At 31.8% G+C, this 12,313-nt stretch overlaps 1 protein-coding gene across 1 annotated transcript; it reads right to left on the bottom strand.

The window, feature by feature from the left end:
* Nucleotides 1–4,470: 4,470 nt before the first annotated feature.
* Nucleotides 4,471–9,780, bottom strand: LOC107371577 (adipokinetic hormone/corazonin-related peptide receptor variant I-like). Its single transcript, XM_015939704.3, has 3 exons — nt 8,556–9,780; nt 5,393–5,603; nt 4,471–5,146 (listed from the first exon to the last, which is right to left on the bottom strand). The coding sequence occupies exons 1-3, from the start codon at nt 9,069–9,071 to the stop codon at nt 4,803–4,805; spliced, it is 1,071 nt and encodes a 356-aa protein (XP_015795190.2). The 5' UTR covers nt 9,072–9,780; the 3' UTR covers nt 4,471–4,802.
* Between the last annotated feature and the right edge of the window lie 2,533 nt (nt 9,781–12,313).

The following is a 12,313-nucleotide window of genomic DNA, read 5'->3' as shown; positions in this document are numbered from 1 at the left end:
TGCAACGAGTAAACTGAACAACATGAAATATTAACCAAAAGATTCTCAACAACATCTTTCCAACTCAACACTTGTACTTGATAACTTTTTCTTGCCTTTTTTCCCATTAAACTTTAATTTGTAAACCTTTTAACCTTTATTTATATAAATATAAATATGTAACATAATTATCACTCGATAAGTGATGGAAACAGGTTGAGTGAGAAAAGGGATAAAATTGTCGGACAAAAAAAAGGTTGAAGCGAGTTGAGAAGCAAAAATTATGAGATTAGCGAATCAAAAGTTGACTTCCTTGTACGTGACTACGGTTTCACTCGCTCTTGTTTACCCTTCATCTTCCCAATCAATTATGATCAAGACACACATTTGTTAGGTAAACCTGATAGCTTTTCAACTGTAAGTATACAGAAGTGTTGATAGAGTCTGTTAACCTGAGATGATGGAAAAAAGGCAGAACGAACTTTATGCTTGAACAAAGGACAAAAGATGGAAAAATTGATGATCGTTTCGATGATATTTTCGCTTAAATTTCGAGTTTTTGGAAGAAATTTTCGTTGTTCTTTTGATGTCTTCATGTTATGCAAAATAAAGTGATAATCATGTTATTTGGTCAGTTGTATGAAACAGTGTTTAGACAGAGTTGACATCTCTGACCAGTAAGCCTTCTCGCACAGACCTTTGCTAGAGTTGTTAACTCTTGCACAGTTGAGATGAAACATTGAGTAAACATAATAATGACTAATTAATCTGGCAATTAAATCATTGATTCATGAGAATTGTCAACATCTGCCGTAACATGAATTCCCGAAACATGGACACCAATTACTTGCAAAGTATTACTTCTGATGCAAATTAAACTGTTTGAGTCAAGACCAGCAACTTGAGTTATGTGTTTGGAGTTACAATGCAAATGATTAGTGTTTAAATGTACTAAAGAAAGCAAAATAAAATGCCTAATGTTGATTCACCAGGAAAGTTGGTCAATTATTTGCGATCTTCATCAGAAATCTTTACAATCATCTTTTATGTTACAAAAATTAAACTTTATTATCAATAAAATAATGATGATTCCTCAGAGTTTCCACTTATTCTCATAAGAAAATGCTTTTCCGCTCAATAGCAATTTACAATTTAATGAAATAAAAATCAAAATTAGATCGAGTAACATGGAGAGTTTCAAGCAAAAATTATTGTAAAACATTAACGTCAGTCAATCCAATGAATCCATCCGATCCTTCGATGTCCTCTTGCCATTCTCTCTTGTCAAATAGACTTCACAAACCGTGCAACTGTTAACTCCATGATAGGAAACGTTGGCTTGGCTTAGGCCACTGAGGCAGGTTGGTTTGTCATACTGCTTGCCTGGTGCTATTAGACGAAATGCAGGATCAGACAAACAGTTGATGTCGATCTTAATTTTGTGTCAAATACTAATGCAAATGACCTCATCAAAGACCAAAAGTTTGATTAATATAACGAACAGTTCCCATGGAGTGGAGATTCATTTCATGACCCCCTTCCAGATCGTACAAAAACGAGAAATTGTTGGTTCCACAGTTTTTCATCTTTACATTTTTTCCCTCAAATTTTCACTTTTCTATTGATAAACCATTTCTTTTCAACATTTATCAATATTCAAGTTTCCATTTTACTTTTCAAAGTTGTGTTTACTTTAGTCATTTTTGTTCACACTGAACTTCCAACCGATTCATTTTTTTCTTGCATCTTTTCAAGCTTATTTCACTCCCTTTTCCTCACTTGCTTACCATTCATCACTGGTAAGCAAATAAAATATTTACCAACAAAAAAAGGTAAGGATAAATTGTTTGCTCGTAAATTTGAGAAATGGTAAAGTTTTGGAAAGAAGAAGAGAAAAAAAGAAAAAAAAACTTTTCTCACTTCATCTCAGTTTCATTTTCTCATCATTTCAACTATAAAATCAGAAGAAAAAATATTTAAATATTTAACAAACTGGTTTCAACCAAATGCTTTTGCTCGACTAAAGGCTATACTTTTGCAAATGTACTGTTAAATGATCCATAAAAACCAAAACTTAACCAAAATTTAAACACATTTTTCTTGAGCCAATTTCGTTCATCTTTTCTCTTCTCTCTCTTTGCTCTTCATTTCTCACCTCGTTTAAAATTGATCTCAAACGTTCAACTGATGACGTCTAACACGATGATAAATTATTGCCTCGTTTTTCGTTGAGTTGTTGAACAGTTGAAAGTGTTATTATTACAAAGAATAATGGAGGAAAGGTGAAACAAAAGGAAAAAGAAAAGGAATAAAAAACAATTTAATTCCCAGTTGATAATTGTAATAGTAATTTAAGAATTGCAAGTTCTTTGTTCAAAGCATTACATGAAAGTGTGAAGTGAATTATGTGTTGAAAAGTAATGAAGGTAAAAGTTTCAGTAACAGGTAACAACGAGATTAACGATATTTATCCATTCATTTGGCAATCAACAAGAATGTTTTCTTGTTTTTAAAAGGGCTGCTTTTCAATCAACTCAACAATTATCTTGCATTATATTCAAGGGAAACGATAACCAAATTTGGCCAAAATGAAGTCACACCAATTTACAAAATTAACTTGCAGCTAATCAATAATGATACATAATGATATTAGCTGGTAAACTGTGAGAATCTCGTGTTTCAAGTTTCACAACTTTATTGAACTTGTCAGAACTTTTCTCTACTCTTTTGCTTTACGTTTCAACCGCGTAAACATGAAAAAGTTTGAGCAGCTGGCTAATACCCTGTAGGCATGAATTGTATGAATTTGAGTTTTTCATGGCTTTGACATTTAAATAAGATGAAAAGGAAATTTTCTTTTCTTTTTTCAGCTTCGAGTGGTAATGAAAACAACTTTTTGTCTCTTCAAACTTCAACCTTTTTCAACCATTCTAATAGCAAGTTTATTTCGAGTATCTTGAGCCAGAAATGATCGAATCACATATTTACGCTATAAATAATTGTGAGCTTTAATTTGAATCTTGACACTCGAAATTTCCGTGTTACAAGTTTGGTTTAGGATAAACAAATTTCTTTAATCAATCGGCTTAATTCAATTCCCTTTCAATATCCCAATTCAATATCAATTTAAAAGCTCTCAAAATCAGTTTCAAGCAACATTCTTGCTTAAATATTTTAGAGGAAGATTGGAAATCATGAGTTACGCTGACCGCCGGAGAGGGCAAATGAGATATTTTTGAGTGGTGCTAAACTGAGTGGTATCTGAAACTGAAATGATAATCGAAACTGTAACTGAATACTTTTTTATCAAGCAAATGCTGTCATCTATCATGTTATTAGCAAACCAATCAGAACTGATAGGCACGCATGTCGTAACTGGTTACATTTTGGGAGGGAATTTCAAAAGTTTTCAGTTAGATTCAGAGTTTGCTCTTCAGTAAAGTTTTGCAAACTTCTAGTCAACTTTAATGATGCTTCCAATATTGTTATCATATAATATTTTATTTTTCTAGAAAACAGTTATGAGCTTTTGGATGTTATTCTAGTCTAGCTCATCGATTCGAAAATGTTATGTGATAGTCAAACCATGCATTGAGAAGTTATGCTCGAAGGCGAAGCCCGAGTTGCTTTGAGATATTGTAGTATTGTAAAGATTTAAACCATATGGAATCTAATCTCAACACTCTTTAAGACAACACACACACATTTTTAAGACATAACATTGTCTTGATTTTCCATTGCTTTCAATGGCTTTTCCTATTTTCGTTTATTTATAATTCTTATATTGCTTTTAACTTGTTAGTACACTATTAAGATGACCAATTTCAAAATAGCACCAGATTATAAAATTTAACCATTTGATTTTATGTTGCTTACCTTCAACATAGAATTATTTACCTCCAATTTGCTCCTAATCCGCATCCCATTAATAGATTCTGTAATCGATCGTTCTTGGAACTAAGAATATCATATTTTACTTAAAAATTTGCGAAAATTACCAATAAGTTCTATAAGTCTAAGTTAGTAAGTTTTTTCATAAAAACTTCCACACAATAAATTCTATATTATCGTATACTAGCAATTCTCTCATCTTATAGACATTGTCGCCTAGTAGGGACAACCTGTCTCAGAAGCTGAAACTTACATTTACTAATGTACTTCGCTTTAAGTATCCAGCAAATTAAAAAATCGTCTAACCCACTAATGCACTCTAGCAATCAATATTATAAACATCGAAACAATACACCCGATGAGACGCTCAAATTGCAATAGTCCTCAATATAATCGCCAATTTAAAATTTAACAGCATGAAAAATTACTCACATCATGGAAAAGTTGCTATAAAAGTAGTCATGAAACAATTCGAAAATAACTAATATCGAACTTACCTTTTTTCCAAATTCCAGTCCACTTTTTAACTCCAAATCGTTAAATTGTCATGATATCACGCATCAATGCATGTATTATGCTTCAAAAAATTACAAATAGTTGAATATGAAAGTCAGTTTTTATTTTACTCAAGAAATGTAAATGGATGAAAGTTGAGTTTCCATTAAATTCATTTATCTTTCTCTCTCACAACCAATTTTATTTTATTGAAATGTTTAGAAGTGACAATTATCAATGTAATAGATATCATTATTGAGTTTATATTTTATCCGATATTTCATTCATATTTGTTATAAACTGCAAAGTTGCCAAAAGTTGATAAAATTTTCTTTTCACCATAGAATATAATAACGTATAATGTGCATGGAATCGAATCCTTGACAAGTGTAATACACGATTCTGTGGTTTAACTTCCTTGGTCCTTTTCCATCATTTCAGGGTCTGTTCAAGCTTATCGGAAATCGACGGACAAGATTGATTCGATAAACAAATGGATTAACACAACTGTGAGCAACAGCAAAAAGCAAGATTCCCTCTTGAATGGCTGGATCAATATCTTGAGCAGACTTGTAGTCAAATGAATAGTACAAAATGAGACAAGCGTACGGAGACCAACAGATAAGGTAGGCAATCACAATGATTAATGTCATTTTCAGCGTTCGACGTTTGGCTTTTAGAATAATTGAATAGCGATTAGCGTGATGTCGAGCAATCACTCGACGAATATCTTTATTATCTCGAGCATCAACAGCTCTATACTGTAGAGCATATAAAGCATCTGAAAAAAAACAAGTGAACAAGAAGAATGAATAAAAGATAATGAATCAAGTGAATAGTGAATGTAGCAGCAAAAAAAAACAAGTTGGAAGCAATGAAATGAAATGGAAAAGAAAAATAAAGTTTAAATTGAATTTTATTAAATTGGAAAGCAAAGGTGTGCAAGATAAGAAATGATAAAAGGTAGGAAGAAAAGGGAATTGAAAAAGAACCGGAAAATGAGAGGAAAAAAAGAAGAAGAAGTTACCTTGAAATTGAATACTTTGACCATCAAAATGAAGGTGAAAAAATATTTTACAATAACAGAAGACTATTGCTATGAGAGGAACAAAGTACATTCCCAGTAGGCACATGGCAATATAAAACTTTTCCAGCTTGGAATCGACAAACCATCTAGCTTGAATACATTGAGCATAATCGGGAAAGGATGGATGATATTCAACGCGATAAATTGCGGCCTGTTGAGAATTATAGATTTGCTTTATTATGCTTTCTTAATCAAACTTTTTCAAATTATGGTTTCACTTGGCATCACCATCTCAATAATCAGGTGTCTATCAACTATCCATATTCATGTCCAACTAATGGAAGTCGAAAATGATGAGATTGAGTTCGAGTTACAACTTTTACTCGAGATGTCTTTAAATGCTTTTCCTAATATTTTTGCCTCTTCTCTCTATTGACTACCAAGAAATGGTTTAACATCATTAGGTTAGCCTTTTCCCTACATTTAATTTTTAATATTAATACTAATAAGGAATGGTTAAATACAGATAAATCTCTTGAAACCAGATTTTTCTTGATCTTCCTTCTTCTTCTTCTTTCTCTTTCTTTGCTCCTTTTTCGTCTACTTTTCTTTTATCTCATTAGTAATGATGCCAACGAAAATATTAACTTGCTCAATTGGTTAGGCTTTTGAAAAGGCAAAAACATTGAATCTCAAATGCACCTAAACTAACAGCTTTAATAATGTAATGGTAAACAATGAATATTTAAAGAAGAGTAAATTAAACTTGAATTTATCTTTTACTTTCAATCTTTCCTTCCCTTGTCAACCTATTTTACTTTTTCACTCCCTGTCAAACCTGTTGACATACTTATCAATAATTGCTAGTTTATACGTCTCTAGTTGAGTTCGTCTGCATTCGAGAAACAAGCAAATGAAAAACCAAATAAACTTTTTATTCAAATTTGATTGGAAAACCTTCGATTTCGAGTTTCAATGCCAGTCAAGGTCACTCAATCATTTGATCTTTATTCGTCCTTAACTATCATCTACTAAATATCTGCATTTTGCATTTTGATTTGCTCGTTTCAATAACATTTACTAATACAAAAAATCTTCATCAGTACTTAAGCACTCAGTATAACTAACGATTGCACTATACGCCATCACATCACGAATGCTGAATAACTTTTGGACGTTTGATAAGAACCATGATTTGGCCGAAATCTTGCTTCACTCAAAACGGCAACTCATTGAGTGGAAACAATCGTTCAAACTGAGATAATTTTAGACGAGATCCAAGACAAACATTTGTGAAATGACCTTTAAATGAAGAAATGTGTATAATCGATCAAATAACCAAGTGACCTTTAGTGACCTTTAATGATCTTGAAACTAACATACTTGTGAATAACATTTGAATATAAAGTTTTTTTCTCTCTCTTGATAATTGTTCCAACAAGTGCGCAGAATGATAAAGCTGCCCTGTAACTGTAAAGTTTATAATAAGTTGAAATAATGAAAAGATAAAGGAAAAGTTTGATGTTGTCTAAAACTCAAAGGTAATGTAACTCAAAGTTAATCTCTTTTGCTGTAATCTGATGAACAATGCACAAATTTTAATACAATATTCAAATTGTTATTCTTATTGGTATTGACAAAAAATTGAGAAGCGAAGAGCAAAAAAAAGAATCAAAATTTAACTTCTAATAATATTGAGACAATTCAAGACTGCCATTTGATTCTCAAGAAATTCAATCCCTTTACCAGCAACGAAATTACAGTTAATAACATTTTTCGTTTACTTGTTTTTTCCTTTTCTTTTTGCCCTTTTCCTTTTTTTTATTCTTGATTTCATTGAAACATGGAGAAATGGATAAAGTACAAGTATTAAATAAACTTGCAGACAACTGGTATTATATGATTTTCAAGCAATCCAAAAGTCTATAATATTTGAACTCAAGACGTTAAGCTGATCCAAACAGGGGAAGGAAATTGTTTAAAAGTTTTACGTTTAGTCAAATGCAAATGCATTGTTTGATTGAAATCAACATTTTCAGCTTTACTTTTTTGTTCTGTACAAATACTTGGCTCGACTAATATTTATTAATACTGAGTGCAAGAAAACACATTGTATAGACAGAACTTTGTACATTTTTTTCCTCTTCTTTGCTGGCAAGTATTGTTGAAAGTATTCTAATGAAAATTCAAATGAATTATTATTCTGACAATTGTCATGATAATCATAATCATCAAGTTTAGTGAAGTAAAAATGACAGAATGGAATATTATGGAATAATTTGTATGACAAAAAAAACTGTTTATGAAGGATGAGGATCTTGAAAGGACCACAAAAAAAGCGAACTGAGTGGGTTTATTATTAGATAATAAATTGTTGTGTGAAGTAAAAGAAAAAAAAAGTTGATAAAAGGTTCGCTTTTTCTAATCATAACAGTTGCGATAATAACTAAATGCCTTCAAGGTATGACCATGAGAAAATTTTGTTTTCTGATGAACAAATTGTTATTAGGATAACCTAAGGTAAAGTTAGGGAGGATCTGCAAATGAATAGGCAAAATCGCCTGTTACTTAATGCGAAGATTGAAGATCCTTCTTAGGAGAGGTCAAAGATGAAGACTAATAGTGTTAGTGGGAGGATCATTTTTGTTATGTAAAAGGTTTCATTTTCATGTTCAAGAGTGATGAGTATCACTTTGCTAGGTTGATGAGGACAGGTTTAAAGACTCGTCATACAGGGAATGAAAATTATGGAAATGTGTGAGGTAAAACTGATGAATATTATTAATCTGATTGATATCAAAATGGAAATGAAAATGCAAATCTTTAAACGTAAAAAAGGTCTCAGTTGATGTCGAGGTTTATGCAGTTGGAGTGACTTTGTTAAGTTAAAAGACTCATGTCTAGAGGTTTCACCATGCATAAGATGATGATGATAAAAATGATGGAAATGGTGGAAATGATAGAAATGATAATTTCGACGAATAAATTTGATGGAAATGAAAAGGCAAATGTTGAGTTTTTTTACGCGTAAAGGTCTCGCTGTTCATTAATTTTGATGCAGTGAGAGTGACTTTGCTAGGTTGGCTGACTCTTGTCTTGATGTCTAACTGTGCATGAAATGGTGATGAGTAAGGAAACGAAATAACTGATGTACTCGACTTACCTGGGGTAAACTTAGAAATAAAGCTAATATGTAAGCTGAAATGAGAAATGTTTTCGAATATTTTCGATACCCTGTTCTGGATGAACGAGTGAAAGCATGAAGTCGATCAATTGAAATACAGACAACAATGTTGGATGACAGGTACATTCCAAAGAGTCTAACGGATTGAATTACACGGCAACTAGTATCACCAGCATTCCATGAGATTGTAATCCTCCACATTATCTCAATGGGCAGTGAGATAAAGATGACACAAAGATCGGCAAAAGTTAAATGAGCCATGAGCAGGTTAATATATTGGCTGAGTTGGCGAGCCTTGACCAGGTCTTTGAGAGCGTAAAAGTTGCCAAAGGAACCAATACCAAAAAGTATACAATAAGCATAAAGGCATGGATCATTGTTAATCCGATGAAGCTCTTTCAAATCATCAATAGTTAGTGTTACTAATGAGGTTTCTTCGGTTGTAGTTTCATTACACAAGCTGTTGTTACATAGATCATCTACTGGTAAACTCATGATGATGATGTGAGGAAATTTCAACTCGACGATATTTTTATCGAACAGAAGAAGAAGAAGAACAAGATGAAGATTAAGAAACAAAGCAAAAGTAAGGAAATAGGAAAGAAAAAAATTGGATTCAATTCCCAAATTAAAGTATCAAATAAAAATAATCCAATTGCTTTCCAATTCAATTTCCTCTTGAAATTTATTCATTAAAGTAAACACTGTTTAATCATAGTTTGACGGTGATTCCGATGATAATGAGATGATGAAAATGATAACAAATGTAAATTGGAAGATGCAAGCGAATTAATGAAGCATCGTCTGTAAACATTTTGTAGACACAACAAATTGTGATCGAGGCAGAAGATGAAACAAAGAGTAGAAACAAAAAAAAAGAGTCGACTTTGCACAACTTATTTCACCTAAACAATTGATCCTCTGTAAATTGTTTTCACATCAATTTTGTATTCAATTTTTGATTCTTTCCTTTTAGTTATCAGCAACCTTGTATTACTTGGCTGTTCCTGTTGTAAGCAAAGGCTACATGATGAGAATGATGATGGTGGACTTGATGATATTATGATAATATTAATGATGATGAGGAAAGAATGCAAAAAGATAAAACAAAGTTTGGAAAAGCAAAAAATATTGAGGCGAGAAACAAAAAAAAAGTTGTTGAATAAAGGAAAATTGAAAAGGTTGACTGGGAGTGAATGAAGAGAAATGAGAATTGATAAGTAAAGTGAGTGAGCCAGTTTGGTGAGTTTGTAAAGGTTGACACATGAAACAGGGCATGTGAGGTTGATAGAAGAGATTCAATGTTCTGATGAGAAAAGGAGAAAAAGTATCATCAGGCAAAAAGTAGGAGTAAAGGAAAAAGGCAGCGAATTAGTTGAATTAGTTGAACGAATATAAAGAAATCGCTTTTTTGGTTCTTTTCATTGAAACAGGGAAAATGGTTAAAAATTTGGCAAAAACTTTGGAAAAAGACATTTGTTCTGTTGTTTCACATTTTCTCTGTTTACTAAACATGAAAATAAAAAACTTTGATCCAAGGATTAGGATCATTTAGAGGTTCCCAGATTGATGTTGAGTGAGGCAAAAGATAGGATGAGAAGCAATGATAAAAAGATGGAAAAAAATTTTACAGAAAATTTTCTCTCTTTTCTTGCCTGCTGATGAAGCAAAGGGTTAAAGAGTTGAAAAGAGGCAAAAAATTGAGCAAAAGTTTTACTTCAACTGATTATTCATTCATTTACTCTATTCATTTTCATCTCAATTCCAAGTTATTCAGTTTTCTTGTTCAACCTTTACAGCCCACTTTACTTCATGATATGAATTTTCATAACTTTAAAGATTTTGCATGATTTGCTTCAAATGAATTTTGAATGAATTGGTTACATGGAAATGGGTGAACCTGTTGGAAAAGGTTAAAGGTAGAGAGGAAAAGAAATGAGCAAATATTTTGTCATCTCTTCAAAACTCTATCGACATTGAAAAGGGCACAAATAGCAGAGTCAAAGCGACAAGTTATTGTATCGTTGAGTGAAAGGTTGACTAAAAAAAGAAACATTCAGTTGAAAAGGAAACAATAAATTGAGGCAAAATTTTGAATAAAAAAAGGGTGAAAAATGGGAGAAAAGAATGAAACTCGGAAATTAAATTTATCTCGATTTCCATTGTTGTTGGTTGTGTTAACTTTTCACCCAATCTTGATCTGTTTAACATTATTCTTGCCTGGCTCCATGTTATTACAAATGCATCATCACATAACTTAATAACATGATTCCATTGCTCATTCCCTGATTTTCAACCTCAACTTATCTTGTTACATTTGGTACAAGGGAGAATCATCAATCAACAAGTGAAAAGCAAATCTGTTTTTTTATGTTTCTTCTTTATTTATCCCTTACTTTTAATAGGATATTGAGTATTTTCATTATTTGCTTGCTTGGTTAACAACTCAGTCAATATTAGCAGCAGCAGCTCAGTCAGAAGAATGCTATTTGTTTGAGAGATGAAAAGAGTTACAACGAATTGAACTGCAAATTGATAAAATATTCTCATAATGTGTCGATAAGCTTCTCCTGTAATTGTTAATTCCTTTTGCCTTTTCTTCATCTGTCTTTTTCTCTGAGTATTCACAAATTCCCAGGGTTATTTGATGAGCTTCCCTCCATCATTTTCATTCTTTCCTTCTTCTTCTTCTTCTTTTGCTTATTGTCATTCCATATTATTTAGACTTATCTTGCAATTCGCCTAATATTTCGTCTAATTCTTTCTCCTGATTATTTCTACTTATTATCTTTCGAATGTAATTCTTTATTGTTTTTCTTGCCTATTCGTTTTATAATTCATATTCTGTTCAACTTCAACATTTCTCTGTTTTGTTCACCATATTTTTATTCCTCCCTCAACAGATTTTTTCTTCTTGACTCGGTGCAACAATGTAATCTAATGTAGAGTAAAAGGTAAACAATGAAATCATTAAAGCAATTCTCAGACTTTAATTTTAAATCCAAGCCAATATCTGGATGGATAAAGGCAGCTCTTCTTATGGTTCAAGAAAACTGTTGAATTGATTTTATTGAAACATTGTGTTGATTAGTTTCTTATTTGTTCAATTTTTTTCAACTTATTTTACATTTTTCATCGAAGGATAAATTCGTTTATATCCTGTGATTACTTGGCATTAGGCTCTGCTCTGTTGTTTTCAACAATTGAACAATTTATTGAACAAATAGAAACATTTAATATTTTGAACTTTCCAGGTTCGCAAGAGTTCAGTCTCAACTAGAAGATTGAGTAAAAATGATGATTTATTGAGAGCAATGACGAATCTTAACAATGCTAACCTCCCGAACTCACTTGTCGATATCAAGACTTCATTAATCACTAGGTCAGACGATCGATCGTCAATATCGGAGCGTGCAGCAATGAAATGCAGTGAACATTATTAAGTCAATGGAAAAATTTTTGTTGATATTTATATAAATTACAGTCAACGAAATGATTTAAATAAATAATGGAATATTTTTAATGCAAGAATTTTGCTTATGAGAGTTTAATAAGAGCATTTGCAAGATGTTCCTCATAAAACACGAAGATTTCAGTCAAGAGGTTTTAATCTTTCCGCATATTGCTTTGATTCTTTTTTCAAAGACATTGTTCAAACATGAACGTTCTCACTCATTTATCGAAAAATTGGATAATTTTTATTAATTTCAACAAATTTTGTTTCTTTAAATTCTTGC

Source organism: Tetranychus urticae, chromosome 3, assembly GCF_039701765.1.
Source record: "Tetranychus urticae isolate SD_2017Ah chromosome 3, NJAU_TeUrti_SD_1.0, whole genome shotgun sequence".
Taxonomy (NCBI): domain Eukaryota; kingdom Metazoa; phylum Arthropoda; class Arachnida; order Trombidiformes; family Tetranychidae; genus Tetranychus; species Tetranychus urticae.
The sequence above is the reverse complement of the archived record's forward strand: the minus strand, read 5'-3'. Positions and strand labels throughout refer to the sequence as shown.